At 33.2% G+C, this 24101-nt stretch overlaps 1 protein-coding gene across 1 annotated transcript in view; it reads left to right on the top strand.

Moving 5' to 3' along the window:
- Positions 1-24101, top strand: part of LOC145261148 (intraflagellar transport protein 172 homolog) — a 265859-nt gene that overhangs the window by 146468 nt on the left and 95290 nt on the right. Inside the window, exons 24-28 of the mRNA XM_080119448.1 lie at positions 3305-3400; positions 5473-5544; positions 15409-15487; positions 21164-21284; positions 23535-23679. Of these exons, the coding sequence (XP_079975574.1) occupies positions 3305-3400; positions 5473-5544; positions 15409-15487; positions 21164-21284; positions 23535-23679 (513 nt within the window). The remainder of the gene's footprint in view (positions 1-3304; positions 3401-5472; positions 5545-15408; positions 15488-21163; positions 21285-23534; positions 23680-24101) is intronic.

Genomic DNA, 24101 nt, shown 5'->3' with positions numbered 1-24101 from the left:
ACATAATGAAGTGTTTCTGAGAATATATGTGACTGCTATTAGAAGACATAATGAAGTGTTTCTGAGAATATATGTGACTGCTATTACAAGACATAATGAAGTGTTTCTGAGAATATATGTGACTGCTATTAGAAGACATAATGAAGTGTTTCTGAGAATATATGTGACTGCTATTAGAAGACATAATGAAGTGTTTCTGAGAATATATGTGACTACTATTAGATGGCATAATGAAGTGTTTCTGAGAATATATGTGACTGCTATTAGAAGACATAATGAAGTGTTTCTGAGAATATTTGCGACTGCTATTAGAAGACATAATGAAGTGTATCTGAGAATATATGTGACTGCTATTAGAAGACATAATGAAGTGTTTCTGAGAATATATGTGACTGCTATTAGAAGACATAATGAAGTGTTTCTGAGAATATATGTGACTGCTATTAGAAGACATAATGAAGTGTTTCTGAGAATACATGTGACTGCTATTGGAAGACATAATGAAGTGTTTCTAAGAATATATGTGACTGCTATTAGAAGACATAATGAAGTGTTTCTGAGAATATATGTGACTGCTATTAGAAGACATAATGATGTGTTTCTGAGAATATATGTGACTGCTATTAGAAGGCATAATGAAGTGTTTCTGAGAATATATGTGACTGCTATTAGAAGGCATAATGAAGAGGCAAAGACTGCAAGATATTCGGAAGTCATGCTCCTAGGAAGAGTTGACGGAAACGACCATCTGCTTTGAAGGATGTGCCCCCCAAAAAACTAAAATCTCATCCTATATTCTACATGTGATTCGAACGAGATTACAGATTCATGTAGGAGAGTGCTTTCTCTTGTAATACTATCCACTCCGCAGTCCCCCGCTCGAGTGTTGAGAAGTGGTGGGGGTGGGGGGTGGGGAGAAATATGACAAAAGACAAGAGAAAATAAGTTTTAAGGGAGAACAAAGGTATAGGAAACAGGTTTATCGGCAGAACAATGGATAGGAAATTGTTCAAGGTACACAAAGGGAGCTAAATAGGATCGTCAATCAAGGTGTGTTGAACAAAAAGACCTGATAAATATTTAGAACTACCGTATATTTCAGCATCAAAGCTGATTGCCAGATAAGACGGGGTACAAAATTGGAACAAATTTTAATAAATTTATCATATATCGGTTGTATAAGACGACTTCTAAATATGAAACCATGTTTGTTTCACCTAGGCTAGAGATTGCAACACCTAGTATCTTATGAAATATTGTTTTTTTAACTTTAAGGGTCATCTTATATGCCAAAATATATGGTAGTTTAAGGATTGACAATGACTTTTATGACAATCTTCTTGACAGAGTTGAGAATAGTGTACAGTTGAGAGTTGCCAGTTGAACACAGATGAGGACAATTTTGAGTTTGACTTAATTGAAGAAAGATTGTGACTTGGAGGAGGTGAGTGAATTAACTAACTGATGAACACTGCCTCGACAATAGATATAAATGTAAACTTTAGCATGTAAAGGATTATCATATACACTTCCAAAGTACAACTAATATTTGCAGAAAGTGTCAGAGTGTTTTCTTTGATGCTTTATTTTATTTTTTATATTTGTGAACCCGTGCACCCCCACGGTAGTCATCAATGCGTGCGAGACAACGACACAACTAGAACCAGACAAGAAGAAGAAAGAAAAAAACTCCACAGCACACAACGTTGGCGTCGGTGATCTTGTGAGCAGGATGAAACTTTGTCTTACACACTTACATTGCAAGAGTATAAATCCAAGGGAAATAACTTTTGTGTCAACAGATTAAATGTTTTGTCAGAGCCTGTTGAGAAATTTTTAAAAATTTATACTTTTTTAGCCTGTTAAAAACGGGCAAAAGTTATAGCCCATTGACTTAGAATTTATGCTCATTTTTTGCATTAAATACTAATTCCTATTAATTATTAACTGTGCATTGAATGGATACCATAGTACTTAATTCACTGCACCTTATCATAACAAAGGTTCATACAAAATTTTCACCAGATCGACTCAGTAGTCTCTGAGAAAAAATAGAATGGACAGACAGACAAGCATACAAATTACATTGCCAGAAGTCAAACTGTAATGGACAAGAAGACAAACACAAAATAAAGATTGGTAGAATGCATTGAAAATTGTATTTTAGATAAGTTACAAACAAAAATGTCTCTGCACTTTGAATAAAATCTAAATTAAAAATCTGAACTGTTCATTTATATTTTTATTTGTAAAGAACACGGCTTTAATTTTTTTCCTCTAAATTGAGTGCCCACTGACTGGTTGATATGAAAAGTGTTGGTAGAAGGGCATTTAAGCAGGCTATTTAGAAGACAAAGGACATAATCATCTATAATATAAATCTCACCTGTCTGTTTAAATGTATGTATGTATGTTTGTATGTCTGTCTAAAACTTTTGACAGTGGCGACGGATTTTGGACCACAAATATCGAAAAATTGCGAATTGAAGATACAAAGAGCTTGAAGAATAAAAACCTTCTGCAAAATAACTGAATGCAACTTGAAAATAATTGGATTTTGCATTAAATAATTTGAAAAGGGTTGATATGCCGTAAAACAGCTAAACTAAAACAAATTCTACAAATAAATATTTGAAGATATAAAGAACTTGAAGCATAAAAACTGTTTCCAAAATGACTGGATTCAGTATTAAATAACCCAAAAAGGGTTGATATGCCGTAAAACAACCAAACCGAAACGTTGTGTGTGCCATGACCCTCTCATTGTTCCTGACCACCTCGTCTATTTAGCTAGATGAACAAAACTACTCATGCATGATACACAATGAAGACTTGCTGAGTTTTCAAAGGTTTTATTTAGAGATAGAGTTTATTCATTGAGGGAGAGACTACCTAGCTAAAATTAAGTCCTTATTTTATTTTTCTAACTTGGGGATTGTAAGACGCGGACAGGTAGAGGCATCAGCAACACTCAGTTCAGATCATTAAATTCCTGGACTCTCTCTGTCCATACTACTTCTTGAAAGAGACTGACCAGAAACTCTCTTCTCTCGCTTAAACACATGACATCATCTCCTCTTATTGTTCGACACCTGCTTTGTCTAAGGTGTCTAACCTTTGACTTCGACTTCAATCATGCCATTTGTCGCATGGTACCTTCCTGTTTGCTACCAGGTTATACTGACATGTACTGATGTAACTCTCACTAAAATTCACACTAGTTAACTCAACTTATGTAGGGTCCCAATATACATAATAGTTGGATTAAAGCTAATTATCTTGTTTTGTTTTTCCACCACAACAGGTAAAAGAGAAAGAAGGTGATTACATGGCTGCCATTAATCTCTATTTGAAAGCTAGCTTACCAACCAAGGCTGCACGGTTGGCTATCAGTCATGAGGTAAGTTTCGGTTTGAAAACTAGCTATACATTTTCATTATTATCTAAAAATATATTTGTGAACCTATCATGGTACCAAATGTGGCTGTACATGCTGTGCGAGTCACTCAGTGCTATATTCTGTAATGTATGTAGTCAAATGAGTTCTATTATTCTATTTCTATTAGTGTTGGAACGATTAATCGGAATCAGAAAAATCAGAAGTCTTAGGGGTATCGGAATCGGAAAAGTTAGTACCTATTTTTCAATGCCAAAAACGATTCTTTTAATTGTCTTTTTTATTTGATTTTATTAAAAACAAAATCTTCCACTGCTGTTAGTAATGATAAAATAATAAATATTTATAGATTTATTAACTAATAATAAAAATAAAACATATAGATCGTCCATTACAAGTGTAATTTTTATGCTTGAGAAAATACCTGCACATTTAACACATGTTTTTACGATGATTAAGTAAAATAACTACTTTATAGTTAAATATTTAGAAATTTATAAAGAATCAGAATCAGGGGGGAAATATTGGAATTGTCCCATTACTAATTCCTATGCTGTTTTTTGAATATCCACAGAATTTGTGTTAACGTGAATTTGGTGAAGTAGTCAATTCCTCTCTGCTTTGGTCAAAGAAAGGGTGCTTATTTAGATTTAAATCTTTTAAAAAAACTAAATTGCAGAAAAATCTTTATGATGTACATGCTCGTTACAGAATGAAAATATCATATTCCAAAAATTATGTAAATTGATCAAGTAGTTTATTTTTTTTTGTATAGAAAACTAATTTTTTATGATTTTTAGTGATTTTAATAAGAAATTGTAGTCATTATAAGGTTCCTTGCCACTGGACTCAAGCAGTGCCGATTCAGGAGAGGTGTGGTTGGAGATTATGCAACCCTTGCTACACAATTACATGTGCAGCAACCCTTACAGAGAGTATCCATATTCTCTTGAGACTGAACAGAGACATCTTAACTCTCATTCAGAGTAGTAATATCTAATAGGTTCCCATTTGTGGGTTAAGTAGAAATTCTCTCCAACCTGTGTTGGATATATTATGCATGATGCTTGACTCTATTCCACCCTGGAAATCCATCTTTCTGGGTCCTTTTTACCTTTTTATTCTGTCTATCCCATTTCCAAACTATAAACTACCCAAGCTCTTTGTTCCTCCAAAACATTCTGGATATGATGTGATACTATCAACATTCCTTCTCCCATCAAGAAAAGTGTTAGGTAGTGAAAAAAAATGTGTTAGGTAGTGAAAAAAAAAAAATGTGTTAGGTAGTGAAAAAAAAAATGTGTTAGGTAGTGAAAAAAAATGTGTTAGGTAGTGAAAAAAAAAATGTGTTAGGTAGTGAAAAAAAAAAGGGAAACAAATTGATTAGCAAAAAAAAAAAAAAGTACAGGAAATAGAAAGACAAGTTGTTCATCAAGAAACACAATGGCAACTAAAATAGGATTGTTAATCAAGGTGTGGCAGGTGACTGGGACAAAGGATCAGACATAGATCAATATATTTAGTTAGTTTTGTGACAGTCTTGAGTTTGGAACAGAGAGAGAGATAAGAGAGATTGGAATCAAAACAGGTGAGAGTAGTAAAGGATTGTCAGGAGTGACATACTTTCTGGAGCAGTAGAATGATCCAATCATATTCCCAGCAATCTTTGCAACAGATTTTATGTAAGTCCAACATTTGAAGTTAATCCTAGAAGCTTATCAAAGCAAAGGATTTCCTCAAGAAGAGACGTTCATTTCAACTGGGGGCAAAGTGAGGATCAAAGTCATGCTTAAGTTTGAAATAACATTTTCTTTGGTTTGTCACACTTAAGTTTGAAATAGTATTTTCTTTGGTCTGTTATTCTTTAGTTTTAAAGAACATTTTTGTGATCTGTCATGCTTAAGTTTGTCATAACAATTTCTTTGGCGTGTCACACTTTAGTTTGAAGTAGTATTTTCATTTCTAAACACACAGGTTGAATAGCCAGTATTTTTTATCTTCAACTAACTTCACTTTTTGTTTCTAAATGTTGAAGTTAACAAGAAATGATTTTTTCCCTCTCTTCATATATCCAGGATCTGATGTCAAACCATGACCTTATTGGACGGATCGCCAATGCCTTAATGAAAGCCGAACTTTATGAAAGGGTAAGGAACATTTAAATTGTTGTTATCGGAACGGAGCTCCAGTAGTTGAAAGAATAATTTTTGGGTTTAAGTAAAAAAATCACTAGTATTGCTTTCTTTACAAGTTACTCGTCCCAAGACAAATATCCAGAGAAATGCTTCAACTCTAACCTACCCTCTAATAAAGGCGGAAAACAGTTGTAGCATTTGTATATTGGACTAATTATTTAATCCCAGTGGATTATCTAGACAGCAACCCAACACATAGGTAGTTGGAGTCGCATTACTTAGATCAGCCTGTGGATCATTGGTAATCTGTAAAAGTCTTGACGTTCTGTAAAAACAACTGGGACATTATTTCAATTTTTATGAAGCAATTTAAACATGAGTGAATAAGAAAGCCATGTTGATCTTTCTCAAAGCTAAATTTCAATTATGTTTCTGGACTTTTGAGATGAAGATTGATTATTCGTATGATTTGTATTCTTCGGACTACCATTCTCATCTTGAGTGTTATTTTCATAACGTTTTCATCAATGTCATCCACACTGAGGATTGAACCTTCAACTTCCAGAAGGACCCATTGCATAGTGGATAAAGTAGGGTAGGAGGGTGCAACACTCAAATTATAATTGCGAATTACTTAGGACTTATAATCAGTCATGGCTGATGGAACGAGAACATGCTACCCTGATGGATTAAATAAAGGGTTCAAAATTTTGTGCAAATTCCTGAGTTTGACAAGATATACCTGTAGAAGGTTGGAGGTTAAGTCAACCAAACCATTGTGAAAATAACACTCAAGATGAAAGCAATAGTCTGAAAAATTAAAATAATATTAAATTTCACTCATCCATATCAAGACTTCATTTTTCTATGAGCAGTGAATACCTATAACTGTAGCATTACAAGCGTATGCTGTATTTTCGTGGACATCGGCAATGTTACATACCTAATGTGCTTCAACAAGTCATATCTTTATTTTTTGGTCAATTTTTAAAAGAATTACATTGATGGAAAGAGAATAAAATAAGCATTCCAATGATGTTAATTTATTTTTCTTTTATGTGTTCAATGTTTTTATGCTTCAAGTTAAAAATGAAAAAAACGGTAAAAAGATGACGACAACAAAAGGAGAAACAATTTTTTCAATGTTTATTTTATACGTTATGTTTGGATACAGTGCCATGCTTAGGAACATTGCGCCCCCCCCCCTCCCCGCAGAATGTGCTCTGCAGCCCATACCGTCCCTACCGACACAATTCATCTTGCGCACCCGCCGCACCCAACCCCCTTCAACATACTGAACCCACAATGAATGATACTTTAAACAGAATAACATGTTCTTGAAAGAACGCAGATATTCCGTAATCATACACGCTCACACATGCACATTATTTTAAAGAACAAGAGCTCCCGGCTATGTATGTGCCAAAGATGTTCATTGGTTCGTTTACTCATTGAGTATTTCTTTTTGTGCATGCTGAAGCAACAAATTCAATCAAAAGAAAGTTTTGGTCAGTGTCGAAAAAATTAACAGTAAACTATTTTAAATAAAATTGAAAATGGAATGGAAGAAAATTTATTTACCTACCATCTTTATATTTAAAATTTCACTTTTCTAGTTTTCACTGTGGCGAACTGCTGCACTAAATTCTCCGTGTCAATTTCTCGGCTTAGTTCATGTTCAATGCTTATGACAGATAAGCCAGCCAGTATTTTCTGAGACATTGAGTTCCGAAGAAAATTTTTAATTAGTTTCAGTTTAGAGAAACTACATTCACAGGATGCCACTGTAACTGGCAATATAGTTATAAATCTGAGTGCAACAGCTAGGTTGGGATATAAATCGACAAGTGTGTGTTTTATTATATAATTTATACATTCAATGGCGGAAAATGTAATGCACTTTTTATTGTCCATGAGATTGACGAAATTGATAATTTCTCTCAAGTTTTCACAGTCAATATCACCTTCTCCAACACCTTTTGCCAAAGCAGCACAACAGGACGGCAACATGTCTGATGTCATTGCCGATTTCATATTACTTGCGCCACACAAAAACCCGTACTTTGTTTTTAAATCGTTCATAGTTTTAAAATGTTCCTGGAGACTTTGTGAAATTGTATCTACGAGTAGATAGAAAAATTCTCGGCGAAACACTTCTTCACCAGTCTGATCTGACTCATCTGACGATTCGTAGCTGAAAAGACATTTTCTTTCTTCTCCTTGGTTCTAGATAGGCACGATCTTCAAGTTCATCAGCTAATTCTTTTGCTTTCCCTTCAGCTATTGCCACTCCTCCATGTCTGTACTGTGAAACAAATCACATGCCAGCTTCGATGTGAGAAATTTGGTCATCAATGCATATTGAAGGACTCTGTAGCGCTTTGCTTATTATGTTTATTTGAAAAAGCAAGTTATATCATGTAATCAAACAAACCAAGAAACGCCAACTCCTGACTTCAATGGCTAAAGCTCGACATTCCATGCTAATAGATCCATCTCGATTATCCAAAGACATTCTTTCTAATTCTTCAATCGCTTCCAAAATTTTTGTTGTCTGAAAACGTAATGATTTTACAGCTTCTACCTTTGCTTCCCATCTTGTGCCATGAAGGCTTTTAACTGTAAAGTGGGTCACGTGTTTCTTCAGAATAACCCATCGCTTCGTTGACGCGGCAAACAAATTATAGATACGTTGCAGATAGCCAAAGAAAGAAATGGATGTAATTGACGACCTTGCAGCATCAGCAATTACTAGATTAAGTCGATGACTGGCGCATGGCATGTTTGCAGCTTTTTTATTTACTTCCAAGAAGCGTGCCTGCACTCCATGTTTTTTTCCTTGCATGTTAAATCCACTATCTTCTTTAAATGCAACTCCTTGAAGAACAATACTTAGTTGGTCTGTGTGATTGATATTGGGTGTGCAATCTAGTATTATGCTATAATATTTTGATGCAAGAACTTTGGAAATGATTTTGTCCCGTATTGACTTAGCAAGAAGGTCGATAAGTTTGTTCTGAATGCGGTTGCTCAGATAATGATCACTCAGTTCATGACTCTTAACGCGTCTAACATGTTCAGACAAGACAGGGTCAGATTTTGCTATTAGCTTCACTTCTCCAAGAAAATTTCATTTCTGGTGTCACAAAACTTTTCATTTGTGCCACACAAAGCCAAATTTCTCTCAGCCAAAAACTGAATTATATTGAGTAAACGAAATAAAACTGCTCTCCAATATGTCTGCTCTTCCTGAATCAGTTTACTAGATTGTAAGTCAATAGAGTTGCCTGACCATTTATCATGCCACACCATCATGCACTCCTTATGATGAGTTGATTGTTCATGTGTCTTCAGAGTTTTTGACAGACGGCTCCACAGGTTACCAAATCCTTGGAACGAAGACAGGCCTCCACGACTTTTGCTTTCACTACTGAACAAACGGCAGACAAAACAGAAAACTCGATCTGTAGACTTCAAGTAAACAAGCCAAGAACGTCTAACAGTTTCATTATTTTTTAGTGTCAAATGATAGTTCTTTTCAGAAAACTTCCGTGATGGGTTTTCCTGGTTTAATGGCAAATCATAATCTGTCAGCTGGACGGGACCCTTCGAAATCAAATTAATACGCTGTGTTTCATTTAATTCTTTCCAATCAGCAGGATCATCAGAGACACGACAAGGCACATAACTTGGATCAGTATGCTCGAACGTTGACTGGGTGGACCATTGCTCATCTGGTACTCCACTTTTAGATTCAAAATCAGAGATGGATTGTGTGCCAACGCCAGGGTTATTATGTATATGTAGCTGCGAGATGTTTGAAGAGAAAAATTCAGATATCTTGTGAGTCGTTTCAATAGCATTTGCAACTCTCTGTATTTTCAACTTTCTTTTCTGGGATCCGCTGAATTTGTGAGCATGTTTCATTTTAGATTAGACTCAATATTCAATAATAATTAAAATACTATCAAGCAAAACAAATAATCCACTACCAGAAATAGAAACAAGTATGTGATCTTTGATTAACGCTGTTTTGTTAAATAAATGCTACTGATATGACAGGTAACAAAGTGTCTGTGTACCGTCACTAATGTTACAGGCCAAGTGAATTGAATCCAAGCTCGAGGTAAAAAAGAACATTAGTAATAATGTGTATAAAAAACTGTATGTAGGAATTGGCGTTAATTTGCAAATAGGGTTTCAAACAGCAATGTATGTCTATCTAAAGATTTTCATTGAAAATTTGAATAAACAGTTCAATAAAAAATATATTTGTATTGGCAAAAACGATGTCTATTACCAGTATTTAGTCTTTCATTTTAAATTTCTTTAAAATAAAAAAGAAAATTGAAATCCACTTACGGTTATTTAAAAGCCAAAATTTCTTTTTCAGTTTCTTTTGTCTTTTTTAGTTTGAAAAGTAAACTTGATCAGAAAAATGTAAACTATAGTAACGTATTATAATCACGGTTATGGACAAAACGAAGACTCCTAATGAAAAATTAAAGTAAATAAAATCATGCATGCATAGAAGAATCCAATGAGCCAAAATATTTAAAAACATAAAAGAAATAAGCATTAAGAAATAAAAAAAATCTAAATTAAAAAAAAACACTTGAACAAAAAATTCGATTTCTGCAAGAACGTCAAAATGACTCCAGTGAAAAAAATTAACCAACCCTTCACCCATTTCACTTTGAAAGATTCCAGCAAATTTGATAGACTAACTGGCAGGAATAAGTAATGGGTGGGGGTTGCTGATGCAAGAATGAGTATCCCTTTGAAGTTGTCTATAATCAAACTATCGATGGCCCTCGATTCTATCTCTTATCACATTCTTTTTTATGGCTGTTGTTTCTTTATTTATTTTATTGTTTTTGGTCGAGTTTTGCAGTCATAAACGAATACAGCGGCGCCGCTAAATTTTCTTAAGCGATTTAGTATACCCCCCCCCCAATTGTGGGGCCACTAAGCACGGCCCTGTTTGGATACATATGCGCGGGGTTAAATTTGATTGGATATGGCTGAAATTTTACAGGTTATATAAACATAGAAGTCCATCTCTATTGGTGTTTGACTTTTTTTCTTTTTTTTTTTACGACCACAGGAAGCAAAGTTACGACCGAGCAAAGTTGACGAAGAATATTTAAAAATTGATAAGATAAATCGGCATATATCATCCATTTTCATATAGATAATAGTTTCAGAATTATTTTCCTGTATGATATGTAAATATTTGATAATTATTAATTGCACGGACTTTTCTTTAAAATGTTATCTTTTATAGAAATCAAATTCGCTTACAGAAAAACGGTCACTAAGCACATCATGTGCTGAGCTGACTAAAATATTCTCTTAAAAATAGAAAACTGTCTTACTAGACTAGTCATTTTTTATTCTGAAAAATTTTTAATTTTTTTATTCTGAAAATTTAAAAAGATTATTCTCAAGTTTTTCAAATGTGATTTCCAAACAATACTATTTTGTTGTTTTTAACGCTTTTAGTATACATGCACTAAAACAACAAAATGTACTAAGTACATGCGTTTAACTTCTTATTTGTACTTAAGGTAGAATTGTTTTTTAGTGGTCAAAAAAATAAAAAATAAAAACAAATATATAACAAATAAAAAGGCACTTGTGCACTTATGTTACCATGCTGAAATAATAACATTATTATTTAGAAACCCATTCTTAACATGGGGAAGGAAGGGTATTTTTTGTTAACTATTCTGTACTTTCACCTAACAAATAAAAAAGATATTGTGAAACTTCAATTTATTTTTAACTCATTGTCAAGACCATTTTTTCGAATCTGTAAAACAAACCCGTTTTTTTTTTTAACTGAGGATATATAAAAAATAATAATTATTAGGCGGTTTGATAAAGAATTTCATTGTGATGCATTTTGTAAATGTTTGCCTTGTTTCCACTTTAACATTTTTCTTTAAAATGACTACTTTTAAAGGTTTTTGGGTATGCTGAAAACGAATATCGCATTTAATTTTCCACACATAAGTAGCATTCCAGATATTAAGCAATGTCATTTCTTACGTTATTGCTGGTGGCCATCTTCGTATGCGTGTTTGTGCATAGTTTCTCAGGGTTGTGCTTGCACATACCAAGATAACATAAGAAATGACATTGCTTAATATCCGGAAAACTACTTATTTGCAGAAAATGTGAATGCTATATTCGTTTTCAGCATACCCTAAGACCTATAGAAGTAATCATTTTAAATGTTAAGGTGGAAACAAGGTAAAAAATTACTGTTTTATTTTTTTGTTTACATAATTGAATTTTCAGTAAAACAACAGAATAGAAATTACAAAAATTACCATCAACTGGTGAATATATAGTTGTTGCTTATCAGGATTCCTGGTATCCTGGTACTGTGAAAGTTACATTGAGGATTCATGTAGAGTATGATTTATGGTTGCATCTAAAAAAATAGGCGTATATTTTGGGCCAGATAGAGAGGATTTACAAAATTGAAAATTGGACTGGTCCCAAAATGCATAAGTTCTGGTCGACTATGGGAATTTCCATTTTTTTACAGAAATCCAAAATCTATGTAAAAAATTTTCTTTGATTTATTTTTGAGATTAATTAACTCAATTTTTTTTTCTTTGAGAGGAGTAGTAAATACCGGCCATGAATGCTCTTTAAGCATTCAATGGCTACACCCAAAATTAAGCTCTCCTTTGGTGAGGAGGCAGGAAAATGCCTATTCTCAATAAAGCTATATTTAAACACCACTATACTACTTAGTTTTGTTCATATATAGACACCCACTGTACGATACCATGTGTCAGTTTAAAAAAAATTTAAATTTGTACATCTGAATTTATAATTCATGGATTATGGTAAAGAGATACATCAGATTTGTCTGCATAATCAGAAAGAGCACACAATTTTACATAAGACTGCCAGGTTTCATGAGAATAGCTTGAAAAATAAATAAATGGTGGTGAAATTACCGAATTTCTTGAAATGTTGAGTTCCGTAATTTAGCCCACTTTTTCTAAAGAAAAATGTCCACGGAAAAGCCTAAATTTTGCTACTTAAAATTCTCATAACTGACAATACTGACAGTATTTGCACAATTCAAACAGTTTTAAGCATCTTTTATATAGCTCTTTTCATGCAAGTTGATAAAATAACAATTATCTAAAAAGAAAAAATCAACTTGTAATGCTAATGACTATAACATTTTCAATATCAAGAATCAAAATTCTTTATATGTAATTGGGTCTTTTTCATCCTTGTCTGATTTCACTATTTCCTTTCATCATTTTCTCTTCATCACAGTTTCATCTAGTGATTGCTATGTAAATAAAGCTTCTTTTCATGCAGAAAAAAATGCAAGAAAACTGTTGCAATAGTTTTGATATAATTAAAGTGTATGATTCAAAAAACATTGGAAGGTTCTATTTATGGACAGAGGTGATAAGAATTGACCAGCTTCACTCTGCTAGCAACCAAACCGGAATCACTCCATAAAATATATTGGATCTTTTAGAATTCCCACAGATAATTTTTCGTGACCACACGAGAAGGAATTTTGTTCTTCAGCCTAACTTTCACAATTCAATACTTCTATGGAGTGGCTATCCAACAGGCGACCCTATTTTTTTTTTTTTTTTTTTACATGGGGTCACCACTTATCAAGACCCGAAGGCCACTCAAGGATAAGGGTTATTGCGTGTACAGTAATCAATGAGATAGTATTGTAGTAATCATTAGTATTGGGGGTTTAGATAGAGTGTCTTACTTAAGGGGGTGGTTTGTCAGGAGTTTGTTTATGTTGGACTTGAAGATGTCCAAGTTGTAGTCAGGTGGGAAACAGGCAAGCGGCAGAGAGTTCCACTGGCGTGCAGTTCTAAGAAAGAAGCTTTGCTCATGGAATCTACGTTTGGATTTAGGCACAGATAAAGAGTGGGGAAAATTATTGACAGTAGTTTCAGCCAGACGAGTGTTTCTTGTGAAAGATTGGTGAGGGGGACGAGGGATTGGAGCTCAGACGAGCACCTGCCATGGAAATAACGATAAAACAAAGACAGGCTCGCAACATCTCTTCTGTGGGAGAGAGGTTGCAGGGAAGAGAAAAGGGCATCCCCCACTAAACCACGAAGTCATCTCTGTCTTAGCGTTTACAATTCAAAGCTTCTCTGGATTGAACAACTGCCATTTTGTTTGAAACAAGATTTCTCTGTTTTTAGGAAACTAAAATGGCTTACAATTCAAAAATGAAACAAAAATCAAAATTCTTTATATATAATTGGGTCCTTATTTTCCTTGTCTGTGTCACCGTTTCTCTTTGTCACAGTTTCATCTAGTGGTCGCTATGCAAATAAAGCTTTTTTTCATGCAGAAAAATAATGCAAGAAAACTGTTGCCATATTTTTTATATAATTAGAGTGTATAATTTCAGAAAACATTGGAAGACGTTTGCTAAGAGTTTCTTAAAGGTTTTATTTTTGAAGAGAAATGATTGAGGAGAGAAAGACAAACATTCTTTTAGCTAATTAACTCGTTAATTGAAACGGTGATACATGGACAGATGTTAGGTCAGTGTAACATTTTGCAATTAGCAATTATTAAAGTTTTTTTACATTATTGGCCAACTGCCTTGCATACTCCATAACAAATTCTCTATCATATGACTTTCACAACTAGACTGATTTGAAAGTATTTATTTTATCCCAGTTTGAAAAAAAGTTATGACATTCGTCATCTCAACCTTCACCCATGTTTTGTCTATGCCATTTAGTTTTGACCTTACATGTCAGCCATCTTTGATTAAACACTGGGAATTATTCTGTTTTTGCAGATTTCTGTTATGTCATGCACTAAGTGTGACCCTTGCCAAAATTCACACTGGCTAACTTAATCATTACTGGGGTAAGATCATTAATATGTAACAAATCTATATAAAAAGAAAACAATGAAAACTGTTGTTCAATTTCAAACAACATATTTGTGTGAAAAGCCTTGACTTGAAATACATGCAGCTCTCCATTTTGCAGTAACATCCTTGGAGTCTAAATTCCATCAACTGATTCCAAACAAACAACTATCACACTAAAAAAGCATAAGTTGAATAAACTTCAAATGTTAATTTGTTTTCTATATATTTCTCTTAATCTCTCTGTCTGTTCAACTTTTTGTCAAAAACTACTGGGCCGATTTGGTTGAAACTTTGTAAGGACCTTTGTTATTACAAGGTGCAGTGAACTACATATTATGGTATCTGTTCAATGCACAATTAGGGATTAATAGCAATTAGTCACCACAATACCACATTTACTCTAAAAGTTTTCTTGGGCTCTACTTTTATTCTGCCTCACATTTTGCCCCGATTCTTGTCCAGAATTCACCCTATATTAAAAACAAAAAATAAAGAAAAATCTGAATGGTGTACGTACCCATGACAAAACGAAAATATCATATTTCAATAATCACGTAAATTGATCAAGTAGTTTTATTTTTAAATAAGAAAATAAAATTTTATGAGTAACCAAACAATGGCTTTCTTGTCTGCCATTTTGAAAATTATCTAAAAAAAACAAAAAACAAACAAAGGAAGATAACTCAACAATAAATCAAACTTGTGAGATTTATGTTGTAATGCATATAAATTCTCATTAATCGTTTAAAAATGATTTTCTTTATAAAAATAAAACTGCTAGATCAATTTACGTGATTTTTGGAATATAATATTTTTGTTTCATCCAGTGTACATATATCGTACAGATTTTTCTTTATTTTTGTTTTTTTTTAATATAGGAGGTATTTTGGGCAAGAATTAGTAATTCTTACTTTCTGCCAACTGAAAATGTGATTGCATTTTTATCATTTCATGTCTCATTTCAGGCTGGTGATCTGTACGAAAGGATTAAAGAATATCAACGTGCCTTGCAATATTACAGAAAAGGAAAGAGTTTCCAACCAGGTAGAGTACACAGAAATAACTACAGCTTGTCATCTTCTATATATAAATCTCACCTGTCTGTTTGTATGTATGTATGTATGTATGTATGTATGTATGTATGTTTGTATGTCTGCCTAAAACTTTTGACAAAGGCAACAAATTTTCATGAGATCAGTATCATTTTGAAGCTCAACCCTTCGGACAACAAATATTGAAAAAATTGGCCAAAATTAATTCTTTCACCCTCGACTGGGCACTTTTGTACAGGGAGGGTCGATTTTTTTTTTTTTTTTTTTTTTTTTTTTTTTGCTATCATTTGCAAGTCATTCAACCCTCGCGTTGACAACTTCGCTTAAAAGGCGTTATTTCGACTGCCCGTGACATCACAACCACGGTAGGCACATCGATAAGATAGTTTGTTTTTTCCACCTCTTTTTCCTCTGGTGCGTTACAGGTTTGAGCCTGCTTACTACTATTTTTTTTTTTTTTTTTTGTGCTCCATCAACACCCTTACATACACCTCCACTTTCTTTTCTGCCTTCACATCACGAGTTCGAGCCTGCCTACTACACCCTTTTTTTTTTTTTTTTTTTTTTTGCTCAACACACACGCAGGCTAGTTGTTTTTATTACTCAAATCATCACATTTATCATAGTCAGTTTAACATCCATTTTATATGTGGCATGTGTTGAACAACTTTTATAAATCGACTTCCAAACTAATCTATCTCTGGCCAGGTATTTAATTATCCCCCTTCTCAAATTTTTGCTTCCCTTAGACCTCCCCCTGCTAACTAATTCTGCTATCTCAACTGTTCTATCACTACTAACCCAAGAACTCTAGTTCATTCTTTCAATATGACCAAACTAACAAAGTTTTCTGTTCTGCGGATATCTTCCTATACTGTCCAGTTATTTAATTTTCCTCTGAGGTCATCAGATCTAATCGTGTTTTTAAGACTCCCGTTACACATCCATTATATCAGTTCTCTCCAGGCAACACATATCCTCAGCCCTCACTGGCCAGGTTTCACTTCCATACATCATATATACTGTGCGCACCTTTCCTGATAGTCTTTCCTTGGTAGACAATGGTAATGCTCTGCTAGTTAGTAATGGCCAAGAAACAATTATTTAATGATGGATGTCTGTTAAAAGATTACAAAAATCATGAAACAGGCAAACATATGACAATATTTATTTGAAATTCTGAATAAACAGACAAAATGTCTTTGAAATTATGTTTAAGATGTAAAACTATATAATTATAAAACTCTGTAGACCGTCTGATACCTGCCCTTGCTTAAATCTTGTCAACCAAAAACATGGTTATATATATATATATATATATATATATATATATAACTATTTCATTTACTCACATAAAATTGATATACGAAAGTATAAATTTATGCATAACTAAGTATTTACTTCAAAAGTGCTCAATACATAGGTAGAGCTAGTTAGTAAGTTATAAATATATATGGCGATTAAGCTACACTGAATATTCTGCATTTCATCCACTCTAGGACTCCTCAGGCTTATGCGCGAATTTTGTGGTTGTTTATTGTTTTTATATATGCACCTTCTATTGAGATTTTAGTTAGCCAATCAGCTTACTAGTATCCACCGTGCCCTTCCTATCAAAGGCCTTAGATATGTCAAGAGCAATTGCCCTAGAAAGGTTGCCTCTGTCGAGAGATTTGCTAATCCTATGAGATATAACTGTAAGCACATCTGCTGTAGATCTAGCAGAACGGAAACCATATCACCCCTTTTATAATATATTTTTATGTGTACCTCCATATTATCTGCTCTTTCCTCTATCCCCCTTCCTATTCTTTTTACTTTTTTCTTTTTTGCTCTTTTCTTTTTCTCTTTTCTTTCTTTTTTAATGATCACCATAACGTTTTAATCATCCTCATTATTAATTTTAGTTTCAGTTTCAATTCTAGCTGATGGCACTCGAATCATATTTTTCTTTTCACTTTGGAAATCATAACTATAAATACGAAATCTGCGTGAATTAAAATGTTGTATTTAAGCATATTTTATGGCCGGGCAATACCGGGTGCCCCTGCTAATATTTTATTAAAAATCCTTATTCATTTATTTTTTTAAACTTGACTTTTTTTTTCCCCCTTTATTAATTTCAGATGAAAGTTTTTTTGTTTTATGTATATATATATATATATATATATATATATATATATATATATATATATATATACTTACAAATGTCCTTATATTGTTATTGAGGTGATGGTCAGGTGTTATATGATATGAGATGGAGAACACCTCTTTAATATGAACTTTAGGCATGTGATTGTGGTAGAGTAATAAGTAGGGCTGTGACAACAGCATATTCTTTTCATTGTTTTGACTCTCAAGTATATATCCGTTAACATCTTATATCTTTTTATATAGACTGATGTGGTTCTCGGTTCAGAATCCTACTCGAGAGTCAAAAGAATGAAAAGAATATGCTGTTGTCACAGCCTTAGTAATGGAATTTGGCAAAAGCTCTTGACAGCATCTTTAATAAATTTGAAATTTTGGTTAACATGCTTTTGAAACCATGTTTAAGGTGTAAATATTTTATTAAAAAATCATTAGATTCCTTGATGCTTTTATATTGAACAAACAAATATTGAATTTCAAATGAAACAAATGGTACCTACATAATTGTCATTGTGCAAATAGTAACATATCCAAAAATTAAGAAAAACAATAGGATAGAAAAATCATTATTAATGAAAAAAGGAATTTGTAGAATGAAATGAAATCACAGTCGCTTGCTAAAAAAAGTACTTAAAAAACTTTGAGTACCTTGAAGCATGGTCAGAGAGTGCTGAAAAAGATTTTGAAGTGAAAAAAGCACTGGCATGGAGTGCAAGTCACAAGTTGAGGAAGATATGGTCATCCACTTTCTCAGAAAAGTTGAAAGTAAGACTCTTTGTTGCCACAGTAGAAACAGTCCTTCTTTATGGTGCTGAGGCATAGACTCTTACAAATCCGCTGAAGAAGAGACTGGATGGCTGTTACACACGGATGCTCAGGATGGTTCTCAATACATCATAGAGGAGCCACACAACAAACCTACCACGAGTATCACTGAAAGTACAGCAGAGAAGGATGAGAGTAACCGGTCACTGCATGAGACAAAGTAAAGAGGAAGCCAGCAAGCTAGTTCTCTGGTAGTAGAAGAATGACCTACATTGACAACCTGCTACAGGACACATGATTTTAAAGTGTTCGGGGCCTGCAAACTGCCATATGAGATCGAGAGAACTGGAAAAAAGCAATGTAGATTCGGTGATGAAGCATCCTGAAAGATGAAGGAGATGAGATAAAAAAAGAGATAAACTGACATGGGAGATAATTAAGTTTTGTTGCTTATGTCATGTAATGAACATAATTTATAATGTTAGACAAATGTTATTCCTCAAATAAACTTTATCAAAAACTGTTTTTCATTAATAATTATTTTACTACCTTATCATTTTCCATAAATTGTTCTTGTTGCGTAAAAGAAGGAAAGATGACACTTCATGACAGCGTTTCTTTTGGTCTTCATTCTATTCGTGAGGCACCCAGTTATCAGGTTTTTTTTGTCTTTCTAATCTCTCAAGTGGTTGGAAATTGTCATATATATTACGTCTAATTCAGAAGCAAGTTTTCAAACAGCCGTGCATGGATTAGCTTCGACTAAGGCTCTTAATTGGTCGTTGTCAACATGGCTGACCACTATGCTCAGCATCTTCAAGACTCTCGTTGCCACCGCAAAATTTCTTAAACCATCATTGTGCATTCAGTAGTGGTTCCTGGGCCAAATGCTTTATTGATGTCACAAGCTGTTTCAGCATCTTTTCAGCCTAGCTTGAATTGAAATAAGAATATTGTGTCAATTTGCTTTATTTTTCTGTCTTGTATTCAAAATTTTGAAAAGAAGACATAATTGTTTCAAAACGATTGTAATTTAAATGATTAGGTAGAGCGAAAATGATATATAAAGTAAAGGTATTATAACGAAAATTTATTTGAAAATGATATATAAAGTAAAGGTATTATAACGAAAATTTATTTGAAAATGATATATAAAGTAAAGGTATTATAACGAAAATTTATTTGAAAATGATATATAAAGTAAAGGTATTATAATGAAAACTTATTTGAAAATGATATATAAAGTAAAGGTATTATAACGAAAATTTATTTGAAAATGATATATAAAGTAAAGGTATTATAACGAAAACTTATTTGAAAATGATATATAAAGTAAAGGTATTATAATGAAAACTTATTTGAAAATGATATATAAAGTAAAGGTATTATAACGAAAATTTATTTGAAAATGATATAAAGTAAAGGTATTATAACGAAAATTTATTTGAAAATGATATATAAAGTAAAGGTATTATAACGAAAATTTATTTGAAAATGATATATAAAGTAAAGGTATTATAACGAAAACTTATTTGAAAATGATATATAAAGTAAAGGTATTATAACGAAAATTTATTTGAAAATACATCATTTGAAATAAAAAATACAAAATTCCACGAGAACCTTCTTGTCAATCTAATATAAGTTTTACAATTTGTATTTAGAAAAAAGAAAAAAAATGAAATATTGAAGACAGATCAAAACGTATGAAAATAGCTACTTCTGTTAGGTTCAGATATGTCTCAATTTCAATGTTTTGAAAGTGCCAGTTCATTTTGTTTGGTCTTTGATTAAACTTTTTTTACTTTTACATCTATCGATTCCAATGAAAATTTCAGAGAAGCTGAAAATTACTTCCTTAATAGATGCTTCTTCTTTCAAAGGGAATTATTTTGTTTTAAGACTTTTTTTGTGTGTGACAAATTGTTGTTGTTGTTGTTTGTCAGAACTCCGAAGATCATCTTGGTGTGGGGCAATTATCATCAGTGAGTGCAGAGATGGCTAATTAACCCAATATGTGCTTGGAAAATTTTGCTGCAGTGTGAACAGGGAATGGTAGCAGGTGCCAGGAGGCTTCAAAGCATTGTTCTTCCTGTTCTGCCTGCACTTCTCTACAGCAGCTTTACTGTCACTTTCGTATTGGCAGGTACCTACATGAACAGCGGCATGCCATTTGGTCTTATCTGAAACTGTCTTCTAAGGTAACAACTGAACATTGAAAACCTTCTGTGATACCTTTAGAGTGTCTTTAAACCATTTTCTCTGTCTACTATGAAGATGCTGACTATGTCTGAGATCACCAAACAGAATCTTCTTGTAGTCTGACATGTGGGCTACATGACTATACCAGCAAAGCTGGGCTTTTGTCAGGATGGTATGGATGTTTGGGAGTCTGGCACTAGTGAGGACTTCTGTACTTGATGATATCCTTTCCTGCCAACTTATGCCAAGTAGTTTCCTCAGTCTGGTGTTTTGGAAGTGATTTGGTTTTTTGCCAGACATGTCTGTAAAAGCTGAGTGAGAGAAATGAATTTATTCTTATTTGCTGTAACCGGTAAATTCTTACAAAAACGCTTTTTCTATCTGCAATGTCACTTTACTTTTGTTGCCGCAGTTTCTAAATCTCTGTCGTTTAACCTCTTGACCTCGCCAAGCAGTCCCCTATACATGAACATTTTCAGTACTACTAATCTAAAATCACCCAATAATCAAAACTAGTTAACTTATCTACCTGAATATTTTATACTTTCAGCTGTGGAGCTTGCCCGTCATATGTTTCCAACGGAGGTTGTGAAACTGGAAGAGGAGTGGGGTGAATATTTGGTGTCGCAGAAACAACTGGATGCAGCTATCAATCACTTCATTGAAGCCGGGTAAGTATTTCCATCATTTTTTTTGTTTATAAAACACAAACAATAAATACTGACTTTGAAAAATATTTTGCTACCACTATATCAATATAATCGCCTTCATACTAATGTTTTACATGCTGACATGTATTGAATGAACAGTCACTTTAAATCATGTAGAGAAAAGAACAAAATATTACTTCTGGCTTTATCTTCTTTGGGCCCTTTTTTATTTTTAATGGAAATCTCTCCAGACAAGGCTTGAAGCCAGTTGATGTAAAGAGCTAACAAGAATGAAAAGTGATTCATATTATTTGTAGTTATCAGATTACTGTTCTCATCTTGAGTGTGATTTTCATGTTTCGGTCAATGTAACCTCCGACCTTCTTCAGGTCTATCTTGTCAATTCCAGTCATCTCATGAGATGTATAGCAATAACATACTGAATTTTCAAAAGTCTATGACAATTTTAAATGCCTATGCTAAAAAAGTCTGGAAACTTATTTAAAGCACCTTGTATTTATTAGTATTTACATTATATTAATATACTAGCCTGGGTGCCCGGCATTGCCTGGGTGTTTGGAAGTGTGTGTTGAGCAAAAAAAAAAAAAAAAAAATGTGCTAGTAGGCAGACAGGCTTGAACCCATATTGCGAAGGAGGAAAAGAATGTGGAAAAAAAAAGTAACATTTTTTGCCGTTGCGTCCATCGCTAAAACAGAAGTGGCAAAGGTTTAAATTAAGGCTAGTCAATCGAAAAGAGGGGATGACTTTCAAAAATATCGGTGAAAAAAGTGACCCCCTCCTTGTAGAAAAGTCCCCAGTTGAGGGTGAAGGAATGAATGTTTTTAGTCAATTTTTCAGTATTTGTCGTCTGAAGGGTCGCTTCAAAATGATACTGATCTCATGAAAATCTGTCATCTTTGTTGAAAGTTTTAGGCAGACATACAAATATACATACATTTAAACAGACAGGTGAGATTTATATAATATATTATAGAGGATTCTTATAACTTGTTCCCTCCAACCATGTTTGACAGACATTGCTGTTGACAGATCCTCCAGATAACATCTAGAGTTTTCACTCACAAGTTTTGACTTACTTCTCTTGGAATGACCAGCAATCCAAAATCTTATTTATAACGTTTCTTGCGCAGATTTTTATTAAGAAAAAAAAACGGGTTGTTTACAAAATGTTTTACTAATAGCCTAAAAAATACATAATGTTATTTACAAGCATATTTGGATTATAAACAAAATATACAGTACAAAGTGGATCTTGGGTTTACTTTTGGCAGCCTTATAACTCGTGCTTCTTTTAATTTCTCTTTTAGTTAACACATTCCATCAGAAAATTGCTGTTTTCTGGATTAGAATCTCTCTAATACTTTTTATTAGTTTTTGACCTTAAAGTAGTATTTTTTTAGCTCCTTACATCAAGTGTCTTCATGTCTTGTCTAGAGCGATTTCCATTTAAAAGAAAATTTATTGCCAACTAATTGCACACATACAAAATTATTAATAGACAAATAAAATTTTACCGAATCACAGTATTTTATGGGAATCTGCCTATATCTAACCCGACCTCGATTCACGGATTTATATATAAGCAGATTCTTCATGCAACAAAAAGGAAAGATTAACTTCAGAGGAAACATGATACTTTATTACAAAGAGAAAAAAAAAAGTAAATAAATGAAAAAAAAAATGAATAAAATACTCTTTAAGCCTTTTCATCTGTCTTCAAAAGAAAACAGAAAATGATAGAGATTAAAAAACAAAGAGGAAAAGAGTGGCATTATTTATTTTGGAAGATATAAGATGTAAGAAAAACAAAAGAGTAACGGTCTTAATGATTGGATAAATTCCCCAAATCGTACAAAATCTCCAACTTATGCTGCAAATCTGTCGACGTAAGGTCAGCAGATGCAAATACCAATCACCTCAAATATATTGAGATGAAAGTTCAACCTAACTCTGCATGACACAAAGAACCACTATTCAGAGCATTCGATATGGATATAAATGGAGCTTAAGTATTTTTTGACATTGGACTTGAAAACAACTATGTTGTAATCTGCAAGGAAGCAGTCCCATGGCAATGTGTTCCACGAGTTGGAATTTATTGGAAAGAAACTCTGTTCATGGAAATTCTGTTTTCTTTTAAGTATACAAAGGAGAAAAAAGAAATTATTTTTAACAATTATTTACTTTTTTCTTTCCTTTCCAACTTAAAGTAGCCACCTTAAATTATTTCATGTTTCTTTTCTGAGCAGGGCTATAACAAAGGCTGTCGAAGCTGCCATCAGTTCTCGCCAATGGAAGAAAGCTGTTCAAATTTTGGAAATGCAAGATTCTGCTATGGCTGCACGTTATTACAGGAAGATTGCAGACCATTATGCATCCATCAGTGAACACAAGGTTTTTATATCTACTTTATACTTTTCCATGTGTTTATATTGCCATTTTGATAGATTGTTATTGTATCTAGTAAGCTTGTTTAATGTCTATTCATTCCTTTTATTCGTTTATCTTTTTCTTATCTGTCCATCTTTATATCTTCTATTATATTAAGGGCAGTTGTTTGAATACATGTCCAACTAAAAGCAAAAGACTTCAAAACAAGTACTCACAAAGTTAGTACATTCTTGACCAGCGTTACTCCAGATAATTAATATAAAAAAATTTAGGTATTAACATTTTTTTAGCCATTTTTATTATCATTATTATGTACTACTTTGAAAAGAGAAGGCTGATGCATTCCTCGAGGAATCTATTATATAAAAGATAGTTGTGTGTGTGTGTGTGTGTGTGTGTGTGTGTGTGTGTGTGTGTGTGTGTGT

The sequence above is a fragment of the Euprymna scolopes genome, chromosome 37 (assembly GCF_053919585.1).
Source record: "Euprymna scolopes isolate OS-2025 chromosome 37, ASM5391958v1, whole genome shotgun sequence".
Taxonomy (NCBI): Eukaryota; Metazoa; Mollusca; class Cephalopoda; order Sepiida; family Sepiolidae; genus Euprymna; species Euprymna scolopes.
The sequence above is the reverse complement of the archived record's forward strand: the minus strand, read 5'-3'. Positions and strand labels throughout refer to the sequence as shown.